Source organism: Entamoeba invadens (genome assembly GCF_000330505.1).
Source record: "Entamoeba invadens IP1 unplaced genomic scaffold scaff_1105074726033, whole genome shotgun sequence".
In the NCBI taxonomy this organism is placed as follows: Eukaryota; Evosea; order Mastigamoebida; family Endamoebidae; genus Entamoeba; species Entamoeba invadens.
Genome location: NW_004440383.1, coordinates 230,615 through 254,707, shown reverse-complemented (window position 1 = coordinate 254,707; position 24,093 = coordinate 230,615). Strand labels below are relative to the sequence as shown.

The following is a 24,093-nucleotide window of genomic DNA, read 5'->3' as shown; positions in this document are numbered from 1 at the left end:
AAATTAACTAGAAAATATACTACACAAAACCCAAGGACAACCAAAAAAGACTTAAGCAAAATACGACAAGCTTTTTTTCTTCTTGCTCTGCACCTCGAGAATTCCTTGTTGGAAGTCTTCATGTCGGATTTCGAGTGCTTCTCTCCTCAGTGCAAACATACCCGCTTCAACACACACAGCCTTCAACTGCGCCCCATTAAAATCTTGAGTTGACCTCGCGAGTTCTTCGTAGTTGACGTCGTCAGAGCACTTCAATTTCTTCGCGTGGATTTGTAAGATGTTAACACGGGCCTCTTCGTTCGGAGTTGGAAACTCAATTTTTCTGTCAAACCTCCCACTTCTCAGCAACGCTGGATCTAACACATCGATTCTATTTGTTGCGCCAATAACTCTGACATCGTCAGTCTTACAAAATCCATCAAGCTGATTCAACAGCTCAAGCATTGTTCTCTGAATTTCTCTATCTCCCGAGTGTTCCGAGTCATTTCTTTTGGTTCCAATCGCGTCGATTTCATCTATGAAGATGATCGCCGGCGCTTTCGACTTTGCAAGTGCGAACATGTCTCGAATAATTCTTGAGCCATCACCAATCGAGCTCGACACCAATTGCGGCGCCGCCAACTTCAAAAAGGTTGATTTAGTCTGAGCGGCGCACGCACGTGCCATCAACGTTTTACCCGTTCCTGGTGGTCCGAAGAGTAACACGCCCTTTGGCGTTTGAATTCCGAGTTTTTCAAATTTCTCTTTCTGTGTCATCGGGAGGACAATTGCCTCAATCATTTCATTCATTTGTTTGTCCAATCCACCCACATCCGCGTACGTCTCTGTCGGTCGTTCGATGACTTCCATCGACTTGACTCTCCCGTCGTATTGTTCGGGGAGTTTTTCAAGTATCAAATACGTATCTTTATTCACCCCAACCAAATCTCCCGGTTTGATATCTTTAACATCGACTAATCCAGAGACCGGAATGAAGATATTTGATCTCATCGATGTGTATATCACAACACCTTTAGTACTTACAGCTTTGTTATCCAACCCAGACCCATCATCCGTCTCTTCAGGGGGCATATCTAAGATCTCCACGACGTTCGATATCAAAAACGGAAGTTTCGCAAACATCTCGATCTTCTCTCGGGACTCTTTGTTCTGTTTATTGATCACTGCCAACTCTTGGCGGATACGTTCATGCTCGTGCTTAATAACACCCTCTTGTCGTTCCATTTGCTTCACTTTCTGTTTGATCTGCTCCGTGCTTTGACTCAATACGTCCTTATCATTCAATAATACCAGCTCCTCCTCGGTGAAGCTGTCCATCACTTTCTGCTTTTTCAAGTTCTCCACTTTTCCCACAGTTTGAAGTTTCAAATATTTTGACGTTTTTCTATTTTGAAGATCATTTTCAAGTTCCTTTCACCTATTTTCGTTGAGGTTTTTGATTGTATTGAGTATAGTTTTTCGTTAATTAATTATTATTTTCTAAGTGGTTTTGTTTCTCACATTTTTTCTTTCACTTAATCTCCACGATTCCCGTTTATTTTTGTTTTTTAAAACTAAAACTAAAGGACACTCTTAAAAAATGGCAATTATATAAAAAAAAAACTAAACTTTTTTTCTCAAAAAATCCGTCTCATTATAGTAAAAAGTGATAAACCGCGAACTCAAAATTAGAAATTTACAGTTCAAATTACTGACGATTTTCGGGTTCCGGTATAATAGCGTCAGGGACTAATTGCTTTATCGGCTCGTCTGGTTTGTGGTCATCGTCGTCACTCCCACTTGTTGAGCTGCTTGAGTCATCGTCTCCTTTCAAGTTTTTAAGGTGGTTTTTGTATCTCAAATGGACTGCATGTGGTGTTTTTCCAGGAAGGCATTTGCTAATTTCGATCCACTTCTTTCCCAACACTTCGATCTTCTTTAAGACCAAGACATCTTCCTCGATTGTGAAAGGTTTATTATCGATAGTCGGGTCGAGATGATTGTAGTACCGCATTTTGCAATCAAAATGGTCGCGAAAAGGCAAATTTGAAGCGACGGCAGCCCAATTGTCAAGACCGAATTCTTTGATTGATGAGAGAAGAAGATTGTCCTCATCAGTTGTCCACTTGGGAATCTTCTTGCGTTTTGTCTCTTTCTTCTCTTTCTTTTGAGTTTTAGCGTTCTCTTTGATTTCCGTTTGAGGTGGACGAATCGGTTTTGAGTTTTTGGTTGAATTGTTTGGTGATTTTTCAATGGAGTTTTCTTGGGGGCTGAGAGGCGCATTCTCGGACGAGTTGTCATTTTCGTTTGAGTGATCACTCATTGCAGAACGAAAGTAAATTTGAAGATGGAAAAATGGAGCAAATTAGTGGAAAAGTGATAAAAAGAAACAGCCAAAAATAAAATAAAAATTTCAATTTTGGTGTAAGAAAGACTCTTTGAATTGCGGCACATTCAACGAATTGATCTTTTTGAAGAGAGAAAAGTACAACACTGGCGACGCAATAAAAAGGACGTGGATGATTACAAGGTATATGAGAACGGGAATCGACGCGACAAATTTTGAGTAATGCTTAAACTGTCCAACATTAAAGCAGATCATCAAAATCTGTGCAATCGAAAATAGGACGAAAAGCCCACGTAATGAGATGAAGACAAGTCCTGTCCGTGCAGTTGTCTCTCTGAAAAAGAGGAAACTTATGAAATAAAATATGAGAGACAATATGAGAAAACTTCCACAGTAAAGGTAATTGTTTCCAAATATCGATACAGTTCGTATGGTGAGACACAAAAAGACTTCAAAAAGCATTCTGAAGATGTCTGAGGCCAGCATACACCCAAAGGAGAAGTCATGGCCAAACGATTCTTTGCGGATGACGTATGTTGGAATCGCTTTGTAATAGTCTGACACTCGAAGTGAACTATTTAAAATTTCCATCACAAATATTGGGATGAAATAATACACTACATTCCCTTGAAGGATACCGTCAATTCGAACCGAGATTATCGGCAACATCACCACGAAAATCAAACAAATCACTGAGCACAAAACACGATTTGGCTTTTGGTTAACACGCATTCAAATGATAAAAATAAAAAGTGACAAACGGAAGACACTGAAAAATACACCCGAACAAACACCATCAAAGATATCAAATAGAGTGGAATATTAATGAGAGAGTAATAAAAGGAAACAATGCCATTCAACTTGAGCATTAGTAAAATGAACCAAACATCGAAAAGAACAAGAATGACAGCGGCTGTCAAAAAAACGAAGAGAGATAGAAGTGTGAATGTAGTGGTTGTCACTTTTGTCCCAACAATGGTGTCAATAGTGTTTTCGTAATCGTCGAACTCTTGCTCTTTGTTTTCTTCCTCGTGGATAAGCACACTGGAGTCGTTGTCTTCACTCATTTACACACAATAAACGTATTTGAGTTCTTAAATAAATTTATAAGTTCAATTATTGAGTGAAATGGATAAGAATTATCCTCTAAGTTTCAACAACTAAAGTAACTATTTGTTTTGGAACTTATTCGATCGTCGCAAGGATACTTGTATGCTCTTTAATTTAATAAATCAGTCACTCCGTTGAGTGATCTGAACCTCTTTCTTTTTACAAAATTTAAGAACAAATTTTATATAATAGTTAATATTATAGTATAGTATAGTATAGTAATTATTCGAAAAATATATCGACACTAATAATTTTAAATAAACGATTTGATGTTTTTTTTTGTGATTTCTCGAATTTATAATCCGATATAATTAACACCAAATAAACATGAATTAAAAAAAGGTATTAAAAAATAAACTAGTATAGTAATGTTTTTTTCCAACTTCCAAAAAAACATAAAAAAGTAACCCTCATATCAACCCGATATTGTAGACAACCGACTTCTAATTTATTAACAAAAAAAGACTCAAAAAAAACGCGAGGGTTTTGAAATCATTGTAACTTGGATGGTAAACGATGGAGACAATTGCAGTGAAGACTGTATCAGACTCACACAAAGTACTTATGGACGGCCTTGAGTCTGGGAAGAGTGTATATTTAGATACTCGTTTTGAATGGGACATTGGTACTGTTATAACTGACTACATTGTGAAAATATCAAGCGAATTTCCAAAGTACAACGAAGACGACATTTCAGAAGAAAACAAAGGGGGTCCATACGCATTAATATTATGTGGCGATGATGAGGAGGTTGCTCGCATTCACTCCATTACCAAATCACAAACGTCACTCAATGTTGGTGTTTTTCCAAATCCAAGTCCAATTGAAACGACATGTGAAAAAACCAAGAAAAAGTATCCAATTTTCATTGGGACTGTTTCTGGTATATTATCTGAAATGTTTTTAATGGACAAAGGATACCCTTCACAGAATCTCAGATTTGTAGCGTTTTTGTCCGGGGCGAGCATAGTCAGAGCTGGGCTTGAGAGGTACATCTTGAAAATAGCAAATCGAATTCCTCAATGTCAGCTGTTTGTTGAGAACACCGGAAATTTCTCAGAGGATGTGATGGCTTCATTAAAGTGCAATTATAAGATCGTCGTTGACGAGAAACCCGATATTCAACAACAAGTCAGTTGTTTATATTATAAACCTGAAGCGAAGGGGAACTTAATTGCTTCGATCATTCAACGAAACAAAGGGAAGAAAATTGCGTTTTTGTTCTTGTCTTCGGAGGAAGCGGTGTTCTTCCAGGATGTGATGAGTCGTCTTGAACTTGTCGATGGATATGTTTTGAACAACACACAAACATTAAATGAACAAATTGAAGTGATCACACAATTCAACGAAAAGGCGGACGGCGTTATGTTCTCTGCGCAAGAGAGAAAATTCAAAAACGTTGATTTGGCTATATTTGTCGATCCACCCAAAGAGTTATTAAATGTCCGCTATCCCGGTGCTGGTAATATCATTCTCTTTGGCCTTGAAAGTGAGAAACTGTTCTTTGAGAAACTTGGAGAGAAAAGAACACTCAAAACGATTAAAATGGTTGAGAATCAACTGAATGACTATTCCCCAAAAATAGAGCAACTTGTTGCAAAGCAATATTTTGTTCATGTGAATGCAAGAACAGCATATCAACGGTTCCTCCAAAATTATGTGCATTTGGATTTCATGGGCGTTTTTGGATTAAAGAGAAATGAACTTATTCCTTACGCGCATTCATTTGGTCTTACAAAACCTGTTAAGACGAATTTGGGTTTGTTTTTATATCAATTTTATCGAGTGGATTATACTAAATTGAACTTAATTCGATAGTAACAAATAGCTAATACGACTTCAAAAGAAGTACCCGATGTCCCCGTCGTGTACGAGAAAAAGGTGTTTGTCGGATCGGATGCGACCGTGTCCAGGTTAAGAGATAGACAAAAGGAGTTGAAGAACGCTAGGCTGATGAAAAAACTCGAAATTGGAAAAGGAAAGAGAACCAAAAAAAGTAAAAGCAAAAATAAATCGAAGAAAAGACAGGTAAGAAGAAACAAAAAATGAATGATGATTGGGTGTTATTAAGTTTTTACTCTTGTATTATAATAATACTTGTAATATAATAATATATTAAACAATACTATTATTATTATTTATAATAATATTTTTATTAATTATTAAACAATAGTTAAAAAAATCAATAACTCAATCACAAATAACACTTTTTATTTTATTAAATAGTTTCCCGCAAAAATTCATATAAATATAGTAAAATTTGAATTAATAAATAATTCACAACACCAAAGTGAATTTTAAAAAATGTTTTAAAATTTTACAAAAGAGAAGTAGTTTCTCAAATAAAAACTCAAAGGGTTTTTCAAAGAAGATTATAAATTAAAGAATATAGTTAATTTAACCAATTCATTTAGTAAAACCGATCATTTGCAACACCAAAAAAAACAGGAAACTCGAAATGAAAAAGAAAACGATTGAACTAGAAAAAAAAATAGAAAGTGATGCGTACACAATCACAGTCAAATTCTCCAATGTTTCCTTTGGGGACAAGTGAGTTGTTTGGTGACACAATAAGTGGGATAGATGGATACAAAATGCAGAACGGGTTTTTAGTCGCAACGGCATCGTGGGACAAGACGTGCAAAGCGTTTTTTGTCACTTCACCAACTAACATCCAAGGCGCGAGCCAAGTCACAGCGACGACTCCAATTACTTGTCTCACTAAAATGCAAAACAACTTGTTTGCGTACGGGACTGCGGGAGGTGCCGTCGAGGTGTGGTCTGTCGAGAAAAATCAAAAACAACAAGTTTCACAACACCAGTCGTGTGTCACATCAATCAAATTCATTGCACCACTTGGTGCTCTGATCACTTCATCTCTCGACGGGACGATCATGTTGACAGAACTTAACTCTGGGAAAAGCACAAAAATGCCTGTTGCTGGACCAGTCGTTGCTATGGACCAATTTGAAGAATTAACGACATACTCCACCCCAGGTCGAATTGAAGTATTTAATATACAAGCTGGAAAGCCAATGACGGAAACACTTGTTGGTGGGTCACAGTCGAAGATTAATGTTTCGGTGCAATCGATGAAAATGTTTCCTGACAAAGCTGGGTTGGTATATGGAGGTAATGATGGGCGAGCGAATGTGATTAACTTCACAAATAGAAGGTTTGTTAATGACTTGTTATTTATTATATGGTTATATTAAATAGAATATAACTAACACACAGCAACCAATACACTTACGCATTCAAAGCACAACACAAACGAATCAGCAAAGATGTGTGTAACTACTTCCCCGTGAATTCGATTTCATTTTTCAATAAAGACGTGTTTTTAACCGCGGGGAGTGATGGGACTATCAATATTTGGGACCGAGTCAAAAAGAGTCTTGTGAATTCGTTGGGCTCACCCGTCCAAGGCGCTTCAATCACTACCGCGGACTTCATCTGCGATGGTGCGTTTTTGGCGTACTCTGTCGGGTATGACTGGGTCAAAGGTGTTGAAGGCACTTTACCCCCACAACAACAACTTCCCGTACTTAAGGTAGTTGATGAGCCGTTGATTAAATCCTAATTAGATATTTTTTTGTGGGGATTGCAGATGGAGAGTTAATACCTCTTTGTGTTATTTCTGTTATTTCACAATTTTTCATAGAAAGAACTCATTAAAAATAAATAATAGATGGTCGTGTTTCTCCTTATGTTGGCAGTGGCCATAAGCGAGAAGTGCCAGTGTAAAATGGTGAACGAAGACGGCGGATTTGACGATTCGTTTGAGTGCGGAGGAAGCAGTTTTAACCCAAAGGAATGCATTATTTATACGGAGTTGAATAGTATCAAAAATTTGCCAGTGGAAATTAAAGAACTCAGGGTTTTGTATGACGGAGTTGATTTGACTGTCGACGAAATGACTACCATCAATAAACTTGTTATAGGACAAGACTTTGCTGAACTTGATTTTAGAGGAAACGGATATTTAGTTATCAATCGATTGGAGAATGAGAAAACAGGGGAGTCGGTGTCTATCTCAACTGGCATTTCGGTTGATTTTAATACCGTAAACACACAACTGAATTTGGAGGTACGAAGTGACAGTATAGTCAGGTATTTTGATAAAAATATAAAGACTGCCCAAGTCAGTGGAATTGTTCAATTTAAGAAGGAAGTTTATATAGAAGAACTTATTATGTTATCCAACGGATATGCATCCTTCTTTGAGAAATACACAATTAATACATTGAAAATGTTATCCACGGAGTTTGTGGTGTCGACAGACAAAAAAGGGGTTCTCAAGGCACTTAACCTCGAATCTTTAAGCAGTGATTTGGCGGACCTCCTCTTATTCAAATCGAATAATAATGCATTTCCCGACTACGTGCTTTCGGGTAAAACACAAGAGGAATTTGACTTACGCATCTGTTGCAATAAGAAAGAGATGCACTTAGTAAAAAAGGGGAATGAAGTGAAATGTATGGTACAAATGTGTTATTTGTCGAATCACTTAGAGCCTGAAACATGCTTTTCAGCTCATACTGATAAGTCTGAATATATACCAAGCTCTGTTATGCTCCAAGAACACTACAACTTGTCCATTGTTATTACAAACCCAGTGTACCAACTTATTATTCCCGAAACAATGAACATAGACTTATATCTTAACTCTTTAACAATTGAAGAAGTGGTTGTCCAAGGAAGTAGTACTTTGAGGGGTGTCTATCAGAGTGTCATAGGAAAGAACATAAAACTAGTGGACGCAGAGATCCGACGACTTGCTGTCATAGAACGCGCCGAATTTGAAAATACAACTTTAAAAGGGTTTGTTGATGTTACAAATAGTGAGTTGTATATTAAAGGTTCGTTGATAATGGACAATGTGTATATGATAGCTTCTAATGTGGTATTTTCATTCATGGGAGGGTTGATTTCAACAAGAGAGTCGAAAGTAGTGATTCTCTCTGCGACGTTTCAAGGAGACTATAATGATGTCACAACACAAGGATGGCTGATGACGAAAGGTGAGTTAGAAATTGAAGGTAAAGTAGTGTCGAAGTATTTCAATGGAGTGTCGAATCAATGTCGTCCCATTGTTGTGGCTACAGACACAAAAATTAAGTACACCGCACAGGCATTTTCAGATAACGACAACACTGTGATCTTTGATAAAAGTTCCAATCGCATCTACACATGTTTTGATTTCAGTAAAGAGCTTCCAATTATGAACTTGGAAGACTGTAAAATTAGTGGTGAACAAACACCACTTCCTTCTCAACAATGTAAGTGTCCAGCAACAAAATGTAATTATCTAATTGATGAAGGTGCAGAGGTGACTATAGAAGATGACATTGCTGGTATTAAGGGAGACAAATTGTATATCATTGGTGACGATGTGATGATCAAAAAGATGGTATGTGGCACTGAATGTTCTTTAGATGGTGATATGACTATTGGTGCACTCGCTGGTGATCTATTTAACATCTATGGGTCGATAGAAATTGGTGACTTTTTGGAGCAAGAGAAGGGGATGGTGTTCAATATCAAGAACAGAGCTTCTTTATCATTAGATGTTATTTGGATCTATAAAGTCAACATATTCATAGACGACAGTGGGACACTCGAGATGATTTCTGAGTTACTCGAAAACTCGTACATTGAGGTTGCTGCCTCTGGTCTTTTTGTTGTTTATGATTCGGACATTGAAATACGGCATACTCAAATTTCAGTCAGTAACCACCCACACAATGCAATTGCCTTCAACTTAGATACAGAAGCCGAGTTTACCAATTCCTCAATATTTATAGTAAGAAACGATGAGAATGAATATCAAGGGGAGACTTATATCCTTCATTTTAAAGAAGGTTCAATACAAACCAACATGCAAGTAGTTACTCTTACAGGTGAGAAGATAACCAATGTCTTCTCCAAAATCAAGTGCGGGACATACTTAGTTGCGCGACGTTTGTTATTACTTACATATTACTAATAAAAAGTATGAGAAGAGACATTGAGGTATAGCATATCAAGATGATGTTGCATGTCCGAAGTCCCCATTCAATATGCGAGGAGTGAATGTCGTACTTGTCCCACGAAAGTGGCGCAAGACCAAAGACAAAGTACTTCTTGGGTTCTTGTATGTTGGGTTGTTATGTACTGGGGTCTTAGCAACAATGTATGTTGTCGTCTCATTACTTCGCTCGAGTAGGCGGGAGCGACTGTTAAACAATTAAAAGTAAAAGAAGGGAGTAGTACGTTTATTTTCGCTGTTTGGAATAAAACGAATAAAAAGGGTTTGTAGAATACCCATTGATAGGAATAAAAGTGTACAAAACAATGTGATTAGCCTTGCTTGGACATGAGACAATTCAACGATACAACTATTTACGGCGATGAAGAAGTAGAATGTCAGAACGCAAAATCAAAGACATTACCCTCTTCTTCGTGTTTGTGTGTCTCACAAAAAGTAATTTCTGGCTCGTCAATCGAGTGTTCCACCTTCTCGCTGTGTTCCAAAATCCCATTTTGAATGGTAGGAGATCCAACCGTCTTCACTTCAGTCAGAAGTGACGACCGTTTACACTGTTGAGTTGGGGAAGGTATCCTATTCGAAAAAACAAAGAACGACTGTTTGGTGTCTAAACCAGTTTGCGATTGCTTACTCAGGTCATCGCAGGCAACACCTTTATCAAAACTAATATACGCTCGAGACCGCTTCAACCTGGACATGTCGAATATCACTTTCCAGTTTCACTTTTTTCTTTTATATAGTTCTTTTTTCAAAAAAACAGAGTACTCTTTATATAGCCTTTCGTTCCTTATTGAGTTGGGAAAAACATCTAGATAATTTACTTTTATTGCTTGTACTTTTTTCAACGATCTTTATTTTTTCGTATTCTTTTTTTCAACAACTGCACTTTTTTTTGAATTCTTCAATTTCGCGTATTCAAATCGTATCTGGTCGGGATTTTTACAGATTTTGGGTTTTCTATATTTGTATTAATGATAATCTATAAATATAATTTAAATAAATAACATTTTTTAAAACCGTTTAAAAGGTGAAATTCAATTTGAATGAACAGCAAAAATGTTATTAATCATAGACAACGATTATTTGATAGTAATTCAAACTAATTAAAACGTACTTCTCTCAAAACTCCAGTTGGAAAGAATTAAAGTACTTTTGAGTTTGAATTATTTCCTTACTCAATTCTGTTTTGTTTTTTTTTACTATATATCAATAGTAATATTCTATAATTTTAATTAATATTATTTATTATTGGAGCAAAAAAGTTCTTTACCTTTATGATAAAAAATTCCACTCGAAATTTTTTTCATATTCGGAGATTTTCCCGGTTTGGTACGGGAATCTTGAAATACTCATTCCAAAAAAAAATCTTTTCCCCAAACCCCGAAGCTTCCAATCCATCATTGATCTTCAAATGGAACTGTATATTACAAACCAACAAATAAAACATCAAAATGAAAAAAAGAAAAACATTTTAAATAACACAAATACAGTCAATAGTCTCCAAGATACCTCACAACCGTCTTTCTATTCTTTTCGAAGAACAAAACTGCTCTTTTCATCCCCAACTGAACTTTAATGTTTTCAATTTTTTTAAATTCCCTCAAGAATTCAACACACATGTCCTGCTCATTCTCTTCTTTACTCTTCGTCTTCGTCGGTCTAACCTTCACACCACACGCCTTGAGATAATCTGAAAACACAGTAAACCCTTCCGCCCATTTGTTGTTGTCTCCTTTTAATTTCGTCTTGTCACGATATATCGTTTTAAGAACCTGAAGCACTCGATCGTAATCAATCCCATATAACATGTCGATTTCTTCAGAACCTTCAACTACCTCTACACTATTCTTGTCTTGACTCTGTCGGCACGTAAACTGCTTTTCGACGTTTTCAATGACGACATCATTTTTTACGAGATCGCCAACTTTCGCAGGTGTTGGTGAAATATCGACGCGAGCAGGTAATTTTGTTCGCACGAACTGTGTTGCGTCAAGCTCGTCTTCTGTTTCACTTTGGTCCTCTGATTTTTCAACGACCAAATCGACAATAGTGTCTTTGGGTAATTGTTCCACGCGCCCGATCATGACAAAGTCCTTTTGATTTTGGATTGGGCGAATAGGTTTAATCTCTGGGATAAAAGTGGGGAACTCGACTTTTTCCTTTCTTTGAGGTTCGAAGGCTACTTCCTCTTTTAATACGTCGTTCTGTTTCTTAAGTTCGTTATATTTTAAACGAATCAAAGAGATATCAAAAGATATTTGTATCTTGTCGACACGCTCTTTCTCAACTTGCTTTTGAAGGTCAACACACATCTTCTCTGCTTCTTGTGTCTTTCCAGTTTGATGTTTGAACTTACACTCAAGGTCACTTACACGCTCTTTCAGTTTCTTTACTTCTTCTTTTAGGCGAGTGTTTTCTTCTTTGGATGTTTGAGAAGATCGCAGTAGAGCAGAGTATTCATCATATTTGAGTGTTATTGTATCCATTCATTTTATAAGTTCTTTTTAATTTCTAAAACTAAAGTATTCTATTCTATTATATTTTTTATATAATAATATGGTAAACAAAAGAAACTATATAAACTTCATAATTTATTATCAAATATTAGTTATGTATACAAGGAAGAAACGATTGTATTTGTCACCATTGAAAACACTTAAATAGCATAAAACTGCTTTATGGTGATTTGAATATAAGGAAAGATTCAAGGAAACTTGAAAGATTAAATGATTTTAGTTCTAATAGAATTGGTTTGTTTCAGCTTGGCGCAGTATCACAGTGTCTCAGTCATTGAATACACCCAAGTGGAGTGGTTGTATTCTCTCGACGTTTGCTATCAAGTCACTGCTGAGTTGTTTAGGAGAAACACATACCACAATTCAAACACTTTTAATATGACGACATACAGTGACGACACATGTACCACCGAAGTTAATCGAGTGTATGTGACGTCAGGGGAAGTTGCGACCGTTCGTTTTAATTTGTATGCGATTCCTTTAGAGGATATATCGTATGAATATTTCAAATTGGAAACCCCAGTGACCCCAGCCACAGTGGTGAGGATATTAGTTCCTTCAAACAAATGTCAATTATGTGGAGTTGTTGATTGTAGAACAACCGTGGGGTATATTCCATCAAATGACATGCTTCACATAGGAACGGAATTTTTCAAGTCTTCGAATGGGACGTGCGAAGGCGACGCACTTACTTTTCGACCCGAGACTCCGTGTGGATTCACGAATAAAACCCGATATGACACTTCGACATTCTCATACATCACATATTCACAAATTATAAAATGTAACTTTACATGTGGGAATGGTGGAGAGCTTTCAGACAATCAAACGAAATGTATTTGTCGCGAAGATGACCATTTTGTGGTTGATGCCGTTGAAGGTGAAGGACATGGGAAGTGTCTTTGTGATTCGAAATACACTGAAAGTACAATTGGGACGTGTGTTTTTGCATGCAAAGGAAAGGGGAGTGTTTTAGAAAGTGGCGACAAGTGTATTTGCGATCATTCACGTAATTACTATGGAGAGGATCCATTCTTTTGTTTGTACTATTGCATTGGGAGTGGCAACATCACCAACAGTGACAATGATGGATGTCAATGTAATGTTAAAGAAGGGTTTGCATTGATCAACGACACGTGTGTGTTTCAATGTCCGATCCAAGGAAGTGTTACAAACAATGAAAATGATGGTTGTGAATGTGATAACAAGAGTGGGTACTTTTTCATTAACATGACATGTGTTTTTGTCTGTTCAAACCGTGGAGAAATAACAAATGAAAGTAATGATGGTTGTATATGTGATAATTCTTCAAATTATTATTTAGTAAATAACACGTGCACGTATTTGTGTAGCACAAAAGGGGAAATCACAAATAAGAATAACAATGGATGCATTTGTGATGCTCATTCTAATTATGAAAATGTGAATGGCAAATGTGTACTTCAATGTTCTTCAGAAGGGACTGTATTGAACGAAAATAACAACAGTTGTGTATGCGACGAATTCAACGGATATTTTCTTCACAATGAGACATGTCTATATCGCGACTTTACATCTTTACTTTCTATCTGGATCACCTTTCTTTATATTGTGATTGTCTGTATTTTTCGAGTTAAATGTTCTAATATCTTTAATAGAATAGATATAATATATTAATAGTAAAAGTATCATAAAAATATAGGATAATTGAGATAGAACGGAAACTTGAAAAAGGCATATAATGAGCACTGTAGTCAAGCCCCTCCCCTTTGGAAATAAATACATCTTCGACAAATTGTTATTCCAGGAGAACTCATTGTTACTCTCTTCGTATTTTGATGTCATCATTTCACCGGCACACCTTCCCGAATTCAAGACATATAGCCGATTACTGGTGGAGTACTTCATTGCAGAGGGAAGTATTTGCGACTTGTTCCGCGAGGTTGCGCAACACGACGTCGACCAAAATACGGTTGAGGTGCACAACTTCAGAACACAATCGTCCATTTTAAGGCTATTTGTGGAGTACTCGACACTCTTTCTAACTGAATTTGCAAAGAACGCACTCCAAGACGTCCTCCAAAAATTGATTCTCGACCAATCGGTGCAAACGGAAGAGTTGACGAATTTACTCAAAGGAGGTGTTGCTGAATCACTCAAATACATTCCAATGCATGTGATACGAACATTACAAATCATCGAAGAGGAAGTTGCAAAGAAACAAACAGGCCAGATCAAGACGACGTGGGTTTATGTGAACTTATTCTTCTTAGTCTTTCTCTGTCCATTGTTAAATACCCCACAACTGTTTGTCGAGGGGATTTCTCAGAAGGACATTTCTCTGAACGAACAGCGAATTTCACAATTTTCACAATTTGTGGCACAAACCATTCGAAACGGGAAGGGGATTAAAGGTGTGAGTGTCATGGTGAACGAAACAATTGCGTTTTTGAAAGAACCGGTTTCGATTTCTCTGTCGAAACTGGGGATTAACATGGTGGAACAAACGCGACTCCACCCTGCACTGGCTCAAGTGTTTTTGGATCATAAAGATTATGTGTATAATTATTTGATCATTAACGAAAAGAACGTGAAGGTCTCCTCCGTGTTTTTAACAGCTATCGAACCATCACAAGTCAAGATGAATGAAATTGAAGCACTGAAGAACCTCGATCGACTGCTCTTTGCGTATAACGGAAGGTATGAAAAAAGGGTGCAAGACGTGTTGAAGGATAATAACACACTCTCTGCATATATATACCAATTGTCTCAGAAGATTAAATACATAAATGAACAAATTGAAGAGGAACTCTTAACTAAACAACGGTTGCAAAGAGAACTTAAGATGTGTGGAAAGAGCGGGAGAAGCGAAGACTCGCTGTCAAATAGCAGTAGTATGAGTAGTTTCACCAATTGATGTGTGTAAATGTCGAGTTCAGTTTTTTTGGTATGAAACGGTCAAATGGCATCTAATAGTAAATTATTAAATACCATTTTTTTACTTAATTATTAAATATTATTAAATTTTAAAACTCAAATGGTTTATTTACTATCAACTTGGATATAACTCATTTCTATTTTTTAAAAATAACTTTTTAGGTTATTTTTAAAAGTTTTATTTTCTATTTTACAAGAGGTATGTAATTTCTTTAAAGGAAAAAACAGATCATATTTAGGTTCAAATTGTACTATTAATAGAAATGAGAACTATACCTTTATTGTGTTAAAGGAAAAACAAAAAACAAAGGTAAATCGAATCATTAACTGGTATGAATACTTTAAACCTTACTGAACTTTAACGTCATTTCCATTAACAATGGTTATGTCGACTATCATTGTGTCTTTATTTGTGTACCACACATTTGCTGTCTGTCCAAACATTACGTCAGAAACGGCATTATCAGAGTATTGTCAAATAGATACACTCTCTTTGGACTCTCAAACACTTACCCTTAACCAAGGAGCTATTCTTGAAGTGAGTGGCGATGTCACTCTTGAAAGAAATGCTATTTTAATAATGCAATCCAACTCAAGCTCAATTATCGAAGGAATTTTAAGTACAATCCGAAAAGGTTCTATTTTTATTTCTGACACGTCTTCACTTTCAATTGGTTCAATTTCGGTAGACAAAGGAGAAAGTATTCTCACCCTCAGTGATAACTCAATAATTGTTATTAACAAACAGACTCAAGACATTAGATCGATACAAATTAAAATGAACAACAATTCTGTTTTTGAAGTGGGATGTGATGTGACTTTTGACACCTATGCATTACTGGAACTCAATGAGAATTCATCTGTGAATTTTCAAAAGAGTTCAACTCTCTTTGGTTCTTTGCTACTCACTGACAACTCACGTGGTTCATTCAACCAACTGGTTTGTGACTTCAAGGGGTCTGTATCTATAACTGGAAATTCGACAATCATTGTGTCAAACATTTTAGACATCACCTCATACTGCTCCTCGATTCTCTTTGAAAATGAAATTAGAGGAATACATTCAATCGTTAACCAGATGAAAATATATAGCAAGTTGAAAGTAAACGAGAAAAGTTCTATAATGGTGGATGAGATTGATATTGATAACTCCATTTCTTTGGACGTTTCACAAAACAGAACAATCAGAGATTTACCTCTATTCTTTTTTGAAAAGGAATTCAGTCTTCCAGCAAATATGACAATTACAAACGAAAGCAGTTTCGATTTTGCTATTACCAAAATTCCATTGACCCAAAGTGAAATGCCAGATGGTTTTACTCTCCTTGCTAAAGGGCATTTAATTCGATACAACAATCCATCAGATATTATATACTGTCATGTAAATATAACCAAACTCGACAATTATGTGGAACATTACTGTCCATGTTTTGGTTGTTTTATAACACCACTTGAAATGGTAAGTGGCATTGTTATCAATCACACCTCAACAGTTGTCAAAAACGAAATTAGAAGAAACACAGAAGAACCTGATGTTGTGTATATCGGCGACCAAACAATTTCATTGTTTCATGACACGATGTCAACATTTACCATTTCAATTGTGTCGAACAAGGTGGAAATGGTCGATGTGCAACTTCTCTCTAAAACTGTATTTTTTGAAGCAGGAAATGGATTTTCATTTGGTGAAATCCACTGTTATTATGGGTATTTTAAAGAAAACTTTTTTCATTGTAGAAATGCGATGGATTGTGATGGTATTATTGATAAAAATATGAGGTGTGATAATTGTACAGCTGACAACTGTGATAAATGTACAAAAGTTGGAGGTGTTGAACAGTGTACTAAATGTCGTGATAGTTTTGTGTTATTTGAAAATTCATGTAAAAGCTTTTTCCATTGTTTAGCTCACACAAGGGGATTTTGTGTAAAATGTGAAGAGGGTTACACACAATCTGGGAGCGATTGTATTAAAATTACTAAAGATGATGTCTGTCAAGTCAAATCTAATGATGGAAAGTGTTTACTGTGTGACACAACAGACAATTTAATAAACAATAATGGAGTTTGTTATCAACCAACCGAAGAGATGATAGAAGTTCAGCAGAACAACGTCATTTATTGCAAAAAGGGATTTTACTCAAATGGAACATTTTGTCTTGATTGTAAAGAACATGACCCAGATTGTTTGTTGTGTGAGAATGGGGAACCCACAAAATGTGAAAATGGTTACATCTTTGGAACAGACAGAAAGTGTCACTTACAGTCTTGCGATGTTGAAGGTAATAAGATGGAAGATACAAACGGTCTTTGCGTTCAGAACATTGATCAATGTATCAATGTAGTGAATAATAAGTGTGTTGAGTGCGCAAAAGGTTACATTATCACGGATGACAATACATGCGTTAATGAAAGTAAAGAATGTGAACTATTTGGTGTTGGAGGGTGCAACAGATGCATTTTTGGAACATACTTGGACTTCAACACATTGAAATGCAACAAATGTGACTCTTTATGTGCCAACTGTTATAATAATGATACATTTTGTACCTCATGTTATGGAGGATATTTCTTGAGTGGAGGAACATGTAAATCGGGTGGTGAATTGGCAAACAAATGTAACATATTAACATTGAGTGGGACAGGTTGTGTGTCATGCAAAGAGGGATACTACCGTGTTGGTCTTGACTGCTTTAATTGTCAACCCAAATGTGGTACGTGTCTCAACGACCACTCTTGTTTAACATGTGGACAGGAGTACTTCAATACAAACGAAGGAGATTGTTTGTTACAAAGTGGACTTGTTGGGTGTGCAACAAACGTGACAACTTTTGGGTGTTCCATGTGTTCTGATGGGTACTATACAGTCAACGAAAACCAATGTGCCAAGTGTAACAATAGTTGTACCAAATGTATAAATGAAGCCAAATGTTTGTCTTGTGAAGAAGGGCTTGTTCTTGTAAACTTTAATTGTGTGGCATATAACACAATTGAAAACTGTGTCAAGTCAAAGAATTCGAAGTGTTCCAAATGCACTTTTTGGAAATCACCTAACACTGACGGAACTCTTTGTGTTAAGAAGGTTGTGTGGTGGGTCATATTCATTGTCATACTTTTAGTATTGATGTTGATGGTTGGAACAATTGTATTGGTGTGGTTCCTCGTAAAAAGATACATTAAAGCTGAAGGGAAAACAGTCAAACACACTTTGTTTAATATTCACGATTCAAACATTGCATTTGTTGATCTTGGTGACAATGTTGTTGTCAGTCACACGATACTACAATTTGGAAACGAAGATGAATATATTAATGTGATGAAGAGATCAGGAAAGTATTTTGTGTCGGCAATACCAGTCGTCATGCAATGAAAATTAACATCACCACTGTTTCCCACATAGAGAAATATAAACTACACTTTAACCCCAGCGAAGTTGTATTACAAAGGAACAAAGCATGTGAATTTGAAGTGTTTCTTACTGCTCTATGTACAATGCGTTTGAGTAATGAAGTTGCGCTTTCTGTTTTCAACATCGAAGAAGACAAAAGAGTTGTCAAGACCCTTACACTCAGTGCAACAACAAAACTTACAACACGACTCGATCCTGATGAACTTATTTTGAACGCCGAATCTATTGGTGAAGGTTCTTTTGCTGTTGTGTATCTTGGTTTATTCCGAGGAAATGCTGTAGCTGTAAAGAAGATGAAGGACATAGCAAATCCTCAACAAATTGCTGACTTTGAAAAGGAGATAGTGATGATGGACAAATTTCGAAGTGAGTATATCATACACTTTTACGGAGCTGTGTTTTTCACAAACAACGTGTCTGTTGTTACTGAATATGCCGAATATGGGAGTTTTGCAAATCTGAGGAAAAAAGACAACGAAAAGAATGTCATTAGCGTTTCCATGAAGATTCGAATCAAAATATTGAAAGATGCGTCAAGAGGGATTCAGTATTTGCACACAAACGGTATTCTGCACCGAGATGTTAAGCCGGATAACATCTTAGTTGTCTCATTAAAAGATGATCAAGTGATTAATGGGAAACTGGCTGACTTTGGAAGTGCAAGAAATACTAATATGATGATGACTAATATGACATTCACAAAAGGTATTGGAACACCAAAATACATGGCACCTGAGGTACTTGAAGGTCTAAAACATTACAACAAACCTGCAGATATCTATTCGTTCGGTATAACCATGTATGAAGGAATAACATGGAGAGACCCCTATCCAAAAGAGAATTTCAAGTTTGCTTGGTGTATAGCTGAATATGTTGATAAGGGAGGCAGACCAGAAAGAGTTGAATGTCTGACAAACGAAATGTATGGAATTATAAATGAAACGTGGGATCAAGACAAACAGAAAAGGATTAAAATAGATGTGTTGGTGGAGAAGCTTGAAACATTGTACACAACAATTTGAAGTAATGGCAATGTTGAGTTGTTTTGTACTTTTGATTTGCTTTTGAGGTGGAAAACATAGAGACTTAATTCTCTGTTTCAAGAAATAAAACATGTGTAACTCAACGATAGGAAACAATCTATTTTATAATACAATACCTCAAAATACTCAAATTGTAAAAATCGAAATAAAAAATAAAAGTCGAAGGAGTTGATTAAACAATATAAATAGTTCAAAATAAAAAGTTGTAAGACCACACTCAGAATAAGTTGTAATCCACACAACAAGAACTGAAACTTATTGTGTGAATAAGCAAAAATGATAATAAACCAAAAAGAGTCAAAAACATTAGCTAATTGTAATTTAAAGGAGAGCACACCCCTTTTCCTTTTCTTTCTTCTTTCCACTGGCATTGCTTGGGGAGATGACAGCTCTGACGGCTTCATCGAAGACAAGTCTGAGGTTTTTCTGGGTCAATGCTGAGCACTCGATGTACTTAACAGCGCCAATGTCTTTAGCTTTAGCCATTCCTTGTTCTGTAGTAATTGGAGTGATCTTCTTCTCTTCAAGTCTTTTCAATTGGTCTTTGTCTTCTCTCATATCCAACTTAGTCCCGACAAGAAGGCAAGGAGTCTTGGGGCAGTGATGGATCACTTCTGGTTGCCATTTAGAAGAGACGTTATCGAAAGAAGGTGGTGAAACAACAGAGAAACAAATCAAAAAGACATCGGTCTGTGGGTATGAGAGTGGTCTAAGTCTATCATAGTCTTCTTGTCCTGCAGTATCCCACAACCCCAAGTTGATTGGCTTTGAATCTACCATTACTGTCGCACTATAATTATCAAAGACTGTTGGGATGTACTCGTTGGGGAACGCATTGGTGGTATAACTGATAAGAAGACAAGTCTTCCCGACAGCTCCGTCGCCAACAATCACACATTTTACAGCTTGCATTCTATTTTACAGTTCTGTGAACTCCTTTTTATGATGGTCGTGGAAATTTCAGTTTGGGAAATACTAGTAATTGTGACTTTTTTTACTAGAAAGAAGCTATTATCCAAACGCTTATTTTAGAAACGGGAAGACACATTTTAGGTTTTATTATATATATAAATAGATACGGGAAGACTTGGCAATTCAAGTTGTAGTTTTGTGTAATAAATTATTTTATTTAAATAATTGATATTTATAGAAATCATCTTGAATTTGAGAAGAATAGTATTAGACTGCGTTTTTTAATAATATATGACTTATTTGAAATATGAAAAAATAACAAATAAGTTTTGTTATTAGTAATGTTTAATTTAAAAATTATAAAAAATTAAAAAAAAACAATAATAATTAAAATATTTTTTTTATCACCTAAAAAAATGTCAGTTATAGCATGAAAAAAACTATAAATCAAGTTTTAAAATAAAATACAAAAAATAGAAACTTTAATTAAAAAACTAATCATATTTTAAAAAATTGTTAATTGTTTTTACTATTTTGTTTAAAATAGTTAATTTTTTAGTTTTCTTTAAACTTTTATAAATATACTTTGTTTAAATTTTTATAACATTTTATTACCATTTTATTATTTTTGTTAAACTTAAATAAAATTTTATTAATCAAACATTATAAAAAAACTATAGAATAATTAATGATTGATTAACAATACAATTTAAGATTAATTATTATAAAAAAAATTAATAACAACATGTTAAGCACATATATTACAATTAAACTAAATTTTAACCATATTTAGATAAAAACAAAAAACTGAAAACCCATATAATGCCCAAAGTAGCAAAGAAAACCCAAAAATCAGAAGCTGATTGTAACGCTCAAAACACTAAGCCACAGTTGCATCTCATTTCGCAAAATGAACAAATCACCAAACTTCTTTTTGTTTTTTCACAGACTCACCCCACTGTATTTCTCAAGCGCAAGAAAGTGTACAATTCGTTGGATTGATTGAAATAGTGACGGTTCTTTGTTGTGTAATTATAAAGGAGTTGTTTTCATTTTTTTTGCCTAGTACTAACCGGTATAACATTACTTAATTCATTTTTAAATAAATTATAGTTTGAACATAAATATAGAAAATTATAACTATCCTAATAGTTGTTATAGTTGGGTTGGAATCTATATAAAAAATTAAAAATAATTATAATTCAATAATAACCCAAATTCAAAAAAATAATCAAATTTCCAAATAATCCTTACGCCATTGTGCCCGAAACCTCTGGGTTATCAAGAGCGAGATTAGCGTATTCAGTCTCTAGGTCAAACATATCTTGTCTCGCTTCAATGAATTCGTTCTCTTCCATGCCAAACTCCGCATAGTGATGAATGAAAGCTCTTCTTCCGTACATTTGGTCGAAGTTTTGATTAACCTTTCCAAAAACTTGACACATCGAAGTGTGGTTCGCCAACATACAGGCGCTTCTTTTCGTCGCGGAGTACTGGCTATTGGGAACAGCCGTTGGGGGTTGATTGTTAATACCGCATTTAAATGGACACGGACAGAAATCGGCGATAGGAAGTCCATAAGAATTCTTCACCACATTAATAGCCAAATTCACTTCGCGGTTCGAGACATCTCCTCTATACATCATACAGCAACTCATGTACTTTCCTTTGTTAACTTCGTCGAGTTGGATCATCAAATTCTTACGATCAAAGAGACTCGTTGTCAGCTCTTGTACATTCAATGTTTGCCTTTGTGCCTTCTCCGGGGTGACAATTGGAGCGTACGACATCATAGCGAAGTGTACTCTTGGGAATGGCACAAGGTTTGTTGGGAATTCATTCAAATCCACATTGAGAGTTCCTTCAAACCTTAAACTTGCTGTGACAGAGCTCATCGCCTGTGCAATAATTTGATTCAAGTGTGAGTATGATGGACTTTGAACCTCGAGATGTTCCTGGCAGATCGAGTAAATAGACTCATTGTCAACCATGAGTGTGCAATCCGCCAATTTTAGCATCGCGTGAGTATTCAAAACTGCGTTGTACGGCTCAACAACTCCGCTCGACAGTTTTGGTGAAGGCCAAATGACGGTATTAATTTTTGTTCGCTTTGGATATTGTTCTGCGATCTTCTCGCAGAGCGCAGCGGTGAACCCACTTCCTGTCCCACCACCAACGGAGTTATAATAGAAGAACCCTTGTAACCCCGAGCACGCCTCGGCAGACTTTCTCAACGCTTCCATCGTCTCTTCCACAAGTGGCGAGAAGTTATTCTTCCCCAAAGCAAAGTTACTCGCAGCGTCTTCCTTAGCTGACAACAACTGTCTTGGGTGATACAATTTCGAGTAATTTCCCGTCTTAATTTCGTCGATAACTGTCGGTTCAGTATCCACAAAGATAGCGCGTGGCACAAATCTTCCGCTTTGAACTTCATTGAAGAACGCGTTATACGCGTTGTCGACGTTCTGTCCGTTCGACAAATTTTTAGCCAACCCTTCTTTGGCAGGTGTGCCATCAGGGAGGATCCCATGTTCTAAACAAAAGAGTTCCCAGCAGCTATTTCCAAGTTGGCAACCCGCCTGTCCAATATTAATAGTGATCACTTCTCTCATTTCTTTCTGACTTTTGAGATCGACAGGGTTGTTTATAAATCCCTTTAAACAGTTCTCCCTCACTTTCCTTTTTTGAGTTTTTCTAAAAACTCAATTTTTAGCTTTTTTTCTTTGTTGGTGCTCAAAAATAGTTCCATTGACGATATCAAAAAAATGTATTAAATTTATTAATAAAATTATAGTAAAGATGGTCTAGTAAATTTGTTTAATACATTTTTGAGTCAATAACAAAGAAGACAAAAACGTTCATTTCTCTTCAGTAAAAGCTCCCGACGATAACTGTGATAGCCAAGAAGTATCCGCACTTGAGTGTCATCAAAGAACTCATAGCCAAGAAAATCAAGAACCCACCAACCACAGTGATTTTTCTTTGCCAGAACAAAGTGTACCATATCGTGAAGATGATGACTGGTGTTGAAAGGGCAAAGACTTCCTTAACAAAGTATCTGTACAGTGCAATAACAATTGATGTGCAATTAACGAATAAGTATGGGACAAGAAGGATATGTCCCAACGAGAATAATGTGTGAATGATAATCAGTGCACCAATAGTGAAGAGGATGGTGCATACAACACATCCCACAACATCATGCGTCAATGGCATAAACTCGACTGCAGTCATCAACGACACTATTAATGTCACAAAAGTGACAACAACCGCTCGAGTAAATACAGCAGACTTCTTGGTGAGTAACCCAAACCCAATCACAAACAAGAACGCCGGTGTATTCAGTCCCAACTTTGGTATTTGCTTGACAAACAATTCCATGAACGTCCCAACGGCTGGGTAGAAAGAGATCACTTGGTTATAAACTGGGATGTAGTGGTAGTCGAGTTTCTTGATGACTTTCAAATCGCTGAAAGTCTCGAAGAAGAGAAGTAAATATCTTTTGAATGGTCCGCAGATCAATTGATTCTTGCAATACGTCAAGAACATTAAAGTCGAGAAGAATGCCACAGTTGCTAAGACTCCAGAGACAAGCATCAAGAACAATTTCTTGAATATCCTACCTCGATGTACACTTGTGGACACCACAAGTAACAAAATTGATACCACTGCAATGGCAAGGTACTATTTGTCAGCTATTTCGATATGAAACTAGTATGAAAACTACAAACAGCAATGTTTGGAATATCAACTGGGATCTTCACACCAAGGGGAAGTGGGTTGTTATCCACACAAATGTACTTATCTATTGTGGTCAACACATGTCTCTG

At 36.2% G+C, this 24,093-nt stretch overlaps 15 protein-coding genes across 15 annotated transcripts; 7 read left to right on the top strand and 8 right to left on the bottom strand.

Annotated features, from left to right (window-relative positions):
• Positions 1-51: 51 nt before the first annotated feature.
• Positions 52-1,317, bottom strand: EIN_405050 (26S protease regulatory subunit 6A, putative; the record flags this gene model as incomplete). Its single annotated transcript, XM_004256814.1, has 1 exon — positions 52-1,317. One exon carries the CDS (start codon positions 1,315-1,317, stop codon positions 52-54), a length of 1,266 nt encoding a protein of 421 aa, XP_004256862.1.
• Positions 1,318-1,687: 370 nt separating this feature from the next.
• On the bottom strand, positions 1,688-2,302 carry EIN_405040 (trichome differentiation protein GL1, putative; the record flags this gene model as incomplete). The annotated part of the gene is made up of 1 exon (XM_004256813.1): positions 1,688-2,302. One exon carries the CDS (start codon positions 2,300-2,302, stop codon positions 1,688-1,690), a length of 615 nt encoding a protein of 204 aa, XP_004256861.1.
• Positions 2,303-2,392: 90 nt separating this feature from the next.
• Positions 2,393-3,393, bottom strand: EIN_405030 (hypothetical protein; the record flags this gene model as incomplete). The annotated part of the gene is made up of 2 exons (XM_004256812.1): positions 2,393-3,040; positions 3,214-3,393. The coding sequence occupies 2 exons, from the start codon at positions 3,391-3,393 to the stop codon at positions 2,393-2,395; spliced, it is 828 nt and encodes a 275-aa protein (XP_004256860.1).
• Positions 3,394-3,952: 559 nt separating this feature from the next.
• On the top strand, positions 3,953-5,485 carry EIN_405020 (hypothetical protein; the record flags this gene model as incomplete). The annotated part of the gene is made up of 2 exons (XM_004256811.1): positions 3,953-5,195; positions 5,265-5,485. 2 exons carry the CDS (start codon positions 3,953-3,955, stop codon positions 5,483-5,485), a joined length of 1,464 nt encoding a protein of 487 aa, XP_004256859.1.
• A 452-nt stretch (positions 5,486-5,937) lies between these two features.
• On the top strand, positions 5,938-7,019 carry EIN_405010 (hypothetical protein; the record flags this gene model as incomplete). Its single annotated transcript, XM_004256810.1, has 2 exons — positions 5,938-6,611; positions 6,674-7,019. 2 exons carry the CDS (start codon positions 5,938-5,940, stop codon positions 7,017-7,019), a joined length of 1,020 nt encoding a protein of 339 aa, XP_004256858.1.
• A 108-nt stretch (positions 7,020-7,127) lies between these two features.
• On the top strand, positions 7,128-9,669 carry EIN_405000 (hypothetical protein; the record flags this gene model as incomplete). The annotated part of the gene is made up of 3 exons (XM_004256809.1): positions 7,128-7,702; positions 7,763-9,399; positions 9,458-9,669. 3 exons carry the CDS (start codon positions 7,128-7,130, stop codon positions 9,667-9,669), a joined length of 2,424 nt encoding a protein of 807 aa, XP_004256857.1.
• Positions 9,670-9,844: 175 nt separating this feature from the next.
• Positions 9,845-10,165, bottom strand: EIN_404990 (hypothetical protein; the record flags this gene model as incomplete). The annotated part of the gene is made up of 1 exon (XM_004256808.1): positions 9,845-10,165. One exon carries the CDS (start codon positions 10,163-10,165, stop codon positions 9,845-9,847), a length of 321 nt encoding a protein of 106 aa, XP_004256856.1.
• Positions 10,166-10,957: 792 nt separating this feature from the next.
• Positions 10,958-11,953, bottom strand: EIN_404980 (hypothetical protein; the record flags this gene model as incomplete). The annotated part of the gene is made up of 1 exon (XM_004256807.1): positions 10,958-11,953. One exon carries the CDS (start codon positions 11,951-11,953, stop codon positions 10,958-10,960), a length of 996 nt encoding a protein of 331 aa, XP_004256855.1.
• Positions 11,954-12,193: 240 nt separating this feature from the next.
• Positions 12,194-13,639, top strand: EIN_404970 (hypothetical protein; the record flags this gene model as incomplete). The annotated part of the gene is made up of 1 exon (XM_004256806.1): positions 12,194-13,639. One exon carries the CDS (start codon positions 12,194-12,196, stop codon positions 13,637-13,639), a length of 1,446 nt encoding a protein of 481 aa, XP_004256854.1.
• A 64-nt stretch (positions 13,640-13,703) lies between these two features.
• EIN_404960 (hypothetical protein) lies at positions 13,704-14,879 on the top strand (the record flags this gene model as incomplete). Its single annotated transcript, XM_004256805.1, has 1 exon — positions 13,704-14,879. One exon carries the CDS (start codon positions 13,704-13,706, stop codon positions 14,877-14,879), a length of 1,176 nt encoding a protein of 391 aa, XP_004256853.1.
• A 399-nt stretch (positions 14,880-15,278) lies between these two features.
• On the top strand, positions 15,279-18,269 carry EIN_404950 (hypothetical protein; the record flags this gene model as incomplete). The annotated part of the gene is made up of 1 exon (XM_004256804.1): positions 15,279-18,269. One exon carries the CDS (start codon positions 15,279-15,281, stop codon positions 18,267-18,269), a length of 2,991 nt encoding a protein of 996 aa, XP_004256852.1.
• A 122-nt stretch (positions 18,270-18,391) lies between these two features.
• EIN_404940 (tyrosine protein kinase, putative) lies at positions 18,392-19,330 on the top strand (the record flags this gene model as incomplete). The annotated part of the gene is made up of 1 exon (XM_004256803.1): positions 18,392-19,330. One exon carries the CDS (start codon positions 18,392-18,394, stop codon positions 19,328-19,330), a length of 939 nt encoding a protein of 312 aa, XP_004256851.1.
• Positions 19,331-19,672: 342 nt separating this feature from the next.
• EIN_404930 (RAC GTPase, putative) lies at positions 19,673-20,263 on the bottom strand (the record flags this gene model as incomplete). Its single annotated transcript, XM_004256802.1, has 1 exon — positions 19,673-20,263. The coding sequence occupies one exon, from the start codon at positions 20,261-20,263 to the stop codon at positions 19,673-19,675; it is 591 nt and encodes a 196-aa protein (XP_004256850.1).
• Positions 20,264-21,513: 1,250 nt separating this feature from the next.
• On the bottom strand, positions 21,514-22,875 carry EIN_404920 (tubulin alpha-1 chain, putative; the record flags this gene model as incomplete). The annotated part of the gene is made up of 1 exon (XM_004256801.1): positions 21,514-22,875. The coding sequence occupies one exon, from the start codon at positions 22,873-22,875 to the stop codon at positions 21,514-21,516; it is 1,362 nt and encodes a 453-aa protein (XP_004256849.1).
• Positions 22,876-23,131: 256 nt separating this feature from the next.
• Positions 23,132-23,860, bottom strand: EIN_404910 (hypothetical protein; the record flags this gene model as incomplete). The annotated part of the gene is made up of 1 exon (XM_004256800.1): positions 23,132-23,860. The coding sequence occupies one exon, from the start codon at positions 23,858-23,860 to the stop codon at positions 23,132-23,134; it is 729 nt and encodes a 242-aa protein (XP_004256848.1).
• Positions 23,861-24,093: the final 233 nt, after the last annotated feature.